The 8,526-nt window shown below is 37.5% G+C and overlaps 1 protein-coding gene across 1 annotated transcript; it reads right to left on the reverse strand.

Annotated features, from left to right (window-relative positions):
* Positions 1-4,863: 4,863 nt before the first annotated feature.
* Positions 4,864-5,875, reverse strand: LOC110897436 (extradiol ring-cleavage dioxygenase). The gene has a single exon (XM_022144182.2). It carries the CDS (start codon positions 5,866-5,868, stop codon positions 5,053-5,055), a length of 816 nt encoding a protein of 271 aa, XP_021999874.1. The 5' UTR covers positions 5,869-5,875; the 3' UTR covers positions 4,864-5,052.
* Positions 5,876-8,526: the final 2,651 nt, after the last annotated feature.

Below are 8,526 nucleotides of genomic sequence, written 5' to 3' on the forward strand. Positions count from 1 at the left end.
CAAACATGGGTAGTTTGGTCTCTTTACCCATTTCTTATAAATCTTTTTAATATATAAAACAAAAACAATTTATCAAAAAACTAAAAACATTTTTCATTAAATTAAGAAATCTCTCTCTCTCTCTCTATAAACACACAGTACTCTCTCTCTCTCTCAACCTTCATTTACCACCACCATCTTCCACCACCACCACAACCATCTGCCACCATCTTAGCCTTCACCTTTCTCACCCTCCCCACCTTCCCTATCACCGTCACCACCGCCACCCTTCTCTCTACACATCGCAGCCCACTATCCCCAACCCACACCATCTGCCATTGTCCCCCACTATCTCTGTCAACTGGTCTAGCCACCGTCTTCACCCACTCCCACCGTACGCCACCACTCACCCCACCACTACCACCACTCACCTTACAATTATATCTTAACTTATTTCAATTGAGTTCAAATCAAATAAAATAACATAATCTACAGTTTGACATAAACCCTAAAACCCAAATTGAATATGAATGGTAAAAGTTGACCTAGCATCTCGTAATAATGCAAGTGAGATCGTTAAGAGGAGGTAAGGGCATAGGATTTTGTAAATTGGATGCCATTAATCGCTGAAAAAGCATCTTGTATGCCAAATAGAACCATCCTCTTAGCCACTCCATCCACCCTAACGCTTCCTTCTTGCCGTCGCCGTCACAGTGGCGGTGTTGTCACCGGTATGTTCAGAGGAAGCCATTGTTGCAAGAGAATCGTAGATCCCTCTGGTTTGGCTTTACTAGGTTTTGTGTACAGATACTCTATACAAATACGACATTTTAGGGCTCAGATATGGTATCAAAGTGATGAAATGACATAAATGAAGAAGATGAAATGGCAATTTACAGGTACAGATCCAGAAATGTTCTGGTTGTCGATTGTTGTGTAATTTTCGGACATCATTTTGAAGAATCTCCGGTGAGATGTTGTCGGCGATTGTTGTGTTATCTTTGTCTGTTGTGTTATATACACACACATATATGCAATTTTTCTGAAATATTTTTAAAGAATAAATTACAAGTTTTGTCCTTCCTTTAAATAAGTAAAAAGACTAAATTACCCATGTGTAATAAGATTTAACAGAAAAAATTAACTAGGTTAGGCTCAAAGGGCGTAACTTGCAACAAAATTCTCTATAAAGGGTAAAACCTGTCAAAATTCGTTGAAAAAGACACCGCCTGAAAATGGGTATATAGATAAAGGACAAAATTTGTAATTTTTCCTAAATTTAAATTCAAACTGTACCCAAATTTTGCTGCAACAAGGATTGGCATGTGAATTGAAGCCCAAGAAACAACGTTGAGAGAAGCTTTGAGAAGCTCAAAAATTCACGCATGGTAAGATAGAGGGTTGAGGAGATGGGTAACGCTTTTTGTTGTTATCACATATTGAAACTGGCAGTTGGGTTGGGTTAACCCACAAATACCTTTTTAATGGTGTTTGGGATTCCTTTTTAACTTCTCCTTCTCAAGAAGTCCTTCTCAAATTCAATAAGTGAGAAATTCTAACTTCTTAAAATCTCTTTTTTGAAGATATAATCTGCTCTAAAAGTCCTTTTTTTCATGGTGTTTGGGATTGCTTCTACTTCAAAAGTGCTTCTCAGATTGTGTTTGGCATTCCTTTCCTTCTCAAAAGTCCTTCTTAGCTCAAAAAGTCACTTTTAAAAGGAATCCCAAACACCCATTTTGTCTAGTCTAAAAGCTCTTTACAATGTGTAAATTTTATTTACAAAACCCCTATAATTACCAATTACTGAGACAATGAGATTATCAACCTAAGATTATAGGTAGTGGCGGAGCTAGCCCTTTAATTCAGGGGTAACCCAAATTAATTTTTCTTATTGTGCAATCATACAATAATAAATAACAACAATAAATACAATAATAAAAAAAGGAAAAATATTTTTCAGTAATACAAATACCTAATAGAGTTGCCCTTTTCTTTTTATCTTATAGCTTGAAATCGTTCCATCACATCGCCGTCTTTTACTTTATCAAAAGTTTTTTTTTCGACAACACAAACCATAGCATTGTTCAAATATATTGGGCCCATTCAATTGCGTAAATCCGTCTTAACAAGCTTCAATTTAGAAAAAAAAAACATCTTTCAACGGTTGTGGTTGCAACCGGTAAAACCAAAGCTAGCTTCACTACCCGATAAACCAAATGACAAGCACTATGTGTTCTGGTTTCCACTATAAGACGAGTAAGATCACTAGAACTTCCAATTGCAATTTGCCGCCCATGCCCATAAGCAATGGATTATTTTATTTATTTGGGCTTAATTATCATGTAACGTATTATTTGGGCTTAATTGTTAAACAAGTATTGGGCTAAAGGAATAATATCAAGTTTCATATTTTTCTCTTAAGGCTATCCTCGTATATGTTTAGGGGTATCCTATGTATAAAACCGAAAAAAATACACTACGAATACTGGGTTGAGCCGTAGCCCGTGCTACGCTAGTTACTCATTGCTTCCGCCCCTGTTATACGGTGAGGGAGGGCATAAAGCGCCATGTGGTAGCCACGTTAGCAGGGTGGCGTGGTAAAAAAAAGCTCGGGAGTGGAAGGGGCTTGAAAGTAGCGCTATTTTTTTTAAATCAATCAAACAATCAAAACTATCTCAAATACCACCCACCAATAAGAGGCAGCCAAGTCATTTAGCCCAATGCCTCCACGCCTGTGAGATTCTCGCCAGTGATCGGAGATAATGAGGATGGAAGAAGGGCGATGAGGGTACACCTTTTGCTACAAGGATTGAAGGACATGCCTCAGATGGATACACAATTGATCAATGGATAAAGAAGGGGGTCCATAGGATATGTAAAACATGTCTTTATTTATCTTCATTTGAATTCTTGATTACCCAAACAAATGAAACTAATCATCAGGGTCGGTCGAACGTTTTTTGACGCCCTAAGCGAAGTACAAAATTGGAAACCTTGTGAAACTTGTACCTAAAAAAATATCAAATGGCAATAGCAAATCACAAAATCAAGTCGTAAAATCATGAATATCAAATCACAAAATTGTATTTTTTTGTGGTTACCGATCAATCGTAAATCGCACCATCGGCATCAATTGATTACCCATAGTTCTCCCCATCGGCGGAGGATGTATGATTGCGTTCAAGAAAAAAAAAGGGAAAAAAGGGACCGCGTGACTTATGGATTCAAGAAAAAAGAGATTTGGCTAATAATCCTTTAAGTTTTGGGTTCACACTATTTATGTGTTTGTTTACTTAGGTTAAATCCACATACACATGTAATATATGAAAAAAATTAAAGTCCTCTATTTTTATAGCCCTACACATTATATATACACTTAAAAGGCTATGTCGGTGGGCCAATCCGACATAGCCAAGTGTAGCCTTCTGATTGGCCACAACAATTTAATGTCTTAACCTTCGACTTTTCTGATTTACGTGTTTAGTTCTTCTACTTTAGCTTTTCTAATATACACATTTAGTCCCTCAATTTAATAAATTGTATTCCTCATTAGTTAACTTTGATTATATACATGTTTAGTCCATCTACTTTAACTTTGTTTATATACATGTTTACTCACTCTACTTTTATTTTTATCCAGTTAAGTATTTCACGGTTTCGCCTTTTAGAGTTTTTTTTTTCTCCGTAACATGATGAACCACAGGCAATCCAACTAAACAATATTGTTTCCGCTATCGGTATTTTTGGAACCAATATTTTTTTTCTTTTAGTATTTCGTTGGTTAGTGTTTTTTTATACATAAGCGGACGTTTCGATTCTCCTTTTCCAATGATTTTATGTAATCTCTTTCTTTTTTCTTTCTTTTTTGTGGTTTGTTTTTTACTTATAACATTTAATTTTCAGCATTGACTTTTACAACCTCTTAACTTTCTAAATATACTTTTTAACCAACTTTTACGTCTTTATTTTTATTTACGTGTCGATATAAACTTAAGTTGATTTATATTTCAACATAATTTTTTTTGTCGTTTGTCAATTTGTAGCATTCACACCGACAACCTTTTTACTTTCTAAATACTTTTATGATCGAGTTTTCCAGTCGATATAAGACACATGTCGACATACTTTTGTATCGAATCAAAAATCGGGTTGCCCCGCGGTGAAGCACGGGTGTAATACCCTAGTTTGTCTAAAATACTACACCTATCGGCCCGGCCTCTGATAATGGAAGTCAACTGGATATAAAGATTTGTATAAAATATATTGAGGTTTGTTTCACCAACCGGACCCACAATTCAATCATAATTGCATAGATAGAATCATTTAATTATTTTAAATAGTGACATCAAATCTTTTAAATAATACTTGAAGTAATCTAAAATCTTTAAGTCTAATAAAATAAGAAAAAAAATCAAGATTGCTATTTTTTTTAGTTGACCTGTATGAAGATACCGTCATGTAATCAGAATGGACGGAATTAAAAATTACATGAGGAGGACAGTGTACCCAAAACTTTGTCAATATATTTAAAAATCTGAAAAGATGGTGTGTTCGGGTAGACCCGCTTGATAAATGAGTCGTGTTTACCAACCTAAAACTTGTTTTTTTTTTCGTGTCATGTTAAGATATGTCACTCCACCTAGACCTTTCTGAGTCTTCGCGATCATCGAGTAAGACGTGGTTAGTTATTAGATTTTATTTGTTTTACGACTACTATTAACCGTTTAGGATTCGAGTTCATCTGTTATTTGACCTTTTAATAGTATTTAGCCTTCAACTCTATGCATGCTCAACTTTGCTTTCTGGTATTAACTTATTTTCTTCTTTTCTTTTCAAGTGACAAATAAACGTGACTGATTTCCATGTAGATGTTCAACCAATCGAGGCTAAAAAGGTCATATTTATTAAAGTTTTGAACAATCACACCACGTGTTAAAATAGAAAGTTGCCAATGTGAGGCTAACAGGCTAACCCACTTGGTAATTTATTAACAATCACCGGTTCAAACATAGACAAAGAGAATATTTTATTATAACCCGTGTAAAATAGGAATACGAATTGTCATTCAAAATGCTAGTTCAACGGGACCATGAATTTATACGTAGCATAGGAAAGAGAAGACCAACCCCAGCTATGGTGGATAAGCTGGCCTTTGGAATTCGCATCTGCCGCACCCATCGCGACATGCAACGGGTAGAAATGATCAGGCGTTGGGTGCACCATGGTTGCATGTGGAGCCTTCTCCTTGTACTTGTTAACATCTTCATACCTTCCATCAACTAGTGCCTCTTTGAGCCATGTATCAAACTCTTGAGCCCAAGGTTGCACCACATTGGTGTCAAATCGCACCTTTTCCAAGTTATGGGTGGTCCCACCCGAACCTACAATAAGCACTCCTTCATTTTTAAGTGGTGCTAACGCCTTACCCATGTTATAATGGTAAGTGGCGTCTTTGTCCGTCTGAATGGACAACTGACAAACTGGAATATCCGCCTCTGGATACATAAGCCTTAGTGGGGACCACGCACCATGGTCAAGCCCCCGATTCTCATCCTCGTCAACCCTCTCGAACCCGGAAGCCATGAGAAGCTCCTTGACTCTCTTAGCAAGTTCTGGAGCTCCTGGTGCCGGATACTTGAGCTCGTTCAGACATTCGGGAAAACCTTCAAAATCATATATGGTATCGGATGGGCCGTTGGAGACGGCGTTGACCGTCGGATACGAAGTCTCAAAGTGGCCGGAGATAAGAAGGATGGAAGATGGGCGAATAGGGTGCACCTTTTGTTGGAAGGATTGGAGGAAATGCACTAGAGGAATACATTGTTCTTCGATACACAAAGAAGGGGGTCCATGGGATATGTAAAATGTGTCTTGAATTTTCATCGACATGAATATCTTGAAGAATTATTGATGATGAGAACAAATGAAAATGATTAATGACCATGCAAGCCAACTGGTGGACATGGGGATATATAAAGAAAATGAAAACCCATGCTTCAATCATACTTGCTTATTTAAGATATTATTGAACTACGCACGCACGTTACGAACTGTTAATTTGCTGAATTTAGATCGAAACGTAAAACATTATCGTGAAAAAGAATAACTAAATTATTTTTTTGAAATTATTTAAGATATTATGTTGTTCTAAAACTTACTGAACCGTTCATAAAAAAGCTCTTAAATATAGATTTTAACGGTTAAATTCAACTAATTAACTATAAATATACGACAACCATCACTACTGCTCTAGTGATAGCCACGGGTATTTAAGTTCCACCTATGGTGGGCACAGATGAGTTTTCCCCTCCAGATTTCAAGTTCGAGTCTGGGTGATAGGGGTTTCTCATTGAGGGGTTTAAATTGGGGATCTATTGTGCGAGAGGGCTCTCTAGCACGGACCCGGTTAAAACAACATATGATAGACCTCCCGACATTCGCGAATAATTCACACCTTTCAAAAAAAACTATAAATATACTATAAAAATGCAAATTCTAGATATTATAGGGATCTGAGTAATAATAACCCAAAATTATTCATCTCCTTGCCTACTCTTTTCTATATTTTAATCCACATATCATTTTATTTCTGTTTTACATTTAAATTCAACAAGGTTTTAAGTTAACAACTTTAATGATTAATGAAGTAAAACTGATTTTGAGATTAACCGATGCCGAGGTATCAGTATTGTTGGAACTAGAACTAAAAAATCAAATTAGAGTAAAATGCACGGATAGTCCTTGTTGTTTTGCAAAATAACATCTGTAGTCCCCAATTTTTGGAAATTATACCGGTACTCCCTGTGGTTTGACAGTTTGTTACTCGGATAGTCCCTGAAGTAGATATCCGTTAGTTTTCTCTGTTAAGTGGATGTGAAATACTAACAAAATTATCCATCATCTTCTACACTCCATTAAATATACTAATAAAAACCAGTTGGGATCCTTATAAATTTATAATTCTGGATTACCTTTTGTCCTTTTGCTTGTAGTGTCAGATTTTCATAAGTAAGATCTTGATGTAGGGTTTTCATAGCTTTTAGTTGCTGTTAAAAAAACAAAACAGATACTTAATAAACTTCAAAGTCAAAATTGATTTCAAGACTTCAAATCATCTGTTGCCTGTAAATTAATCATCAAAATAAGAATAAAATACCTTCACGAGGGTTTTCATTGCTGCAGTCTTTTCTATTCATGTTCTTGCTCTGTTTTTGTTACGTGTCTTATTTTTATTTTCTATTGTCAAGGGATTAGGATGCTATTTTGGTTTAGTTGGGGGGGGGGTGTCTTATGTAAGTTTTTTATCTATTTATGTGGATGTTACGTATAGAATGGAAATAAGCAGAATTTGAGTCAAGATTATTCCCTATCTCTTAGCTTCTTTCTCTACAATTTAGTTATAACCCTATCAAGGGTATCAGAGCTCCAGTCGATTCCTCATCGGAATTCCTTGCTGCCGCCATGACTAACACCCGCAATAATGAAATCGACAACACCCTCAAGTCCCATGGTAAGGCAATCAGCGACATCCAAGCTGCGTTAGCGGCCCTGATGAAGCAACAGGAACAATCTTCGAAGCAGCAGGAAGAGATTTTGAAGGTGGTGCGTGATAAAGCCGTGCAGTCGTCGGGTAGTTCCTTCGGGTCCTTCTCCGGCCCAGATGGTGATTCACGAACATCCAAACCATTCTGTATCGGTAAGATCGACTTCCCTAAATTTTCGGGGGACGACGTTGAGGGGTGGGTCTATCGCTGCGAACATTTTTTTTCGATGGATGACACCCCCGATGACTCGAAATTACGCTGTGCTGCGGTTCACTTGGAAGGCGATGCCCTCCAATGGCACCGTGCCTACTTGAAGACCCGTAATGCCATGGTTGCCGAGGTTCCATAGGCGGACTATGTTCGTTCGATCTCTACCCGTTTTTCTGATGCAATGTTTGAAGACCCTATGGAAGAGATTGCATCTCTCGTTCAACTTACTGATGACGCCAAGGGTCTACAAAAATATAATTCAGGTTTCGATCGCTTGCTTAACAAGGTTACCGTTAGCGAACTTTATGCTGTTAGCCTATATTTGAAGGGTTTGAAGCCGGAAATAAAAGGGCCGGTAAAGATGTTCAAGCCTCAAACACTACGTGAGGCGTATGGGTTAACAAGAATTCAAACTATGAACAACACATGCTTGATGAAGCGTTTCAACGCTGTGGAGGATGGGCTGCAACCCGAAGATGTCAAAATAACACCTCCCGTTAATGGTTCAAAACTACCCTTGCTGCCAAGTCCAACAACCGAGCCATCAAGTTCTACACCAGGAATCCTTAGATCGAGGCGTTTGACGAATGATGAACTTGAGCAAAAAAGGGCAAAGGGGGAATGTTTCTGGTGTACCGAAAGGTTCGTTTCGGGGCACAAGTGTAAGAAAAAACAACTCTACATACTTGAAGTGGTAGATGATGAAAAACAAGCAACGGAAGAGGATGAATACAAGGTTTCTTGAAGTACTTTTTGAGGGCAAAAAGTAGGTTAAGGGGGGGGGGGGGGGGGG

This window comes from Helianthus annuus, chromosome 13, assembly GCF_002127325.2.
Source record: "Helianthus annuus cultivar XRQ/B chromosome 13, HanXRQr2.0-SUNRISE, whole genome shotgun sequence".
Classification (NCBI taxonomy): Eukaryota; Viridiplantae; Streptophyta; class Magnoliopsida; order Asterales; family Asteraceae; genus Helianthus; species Helianthus annuus.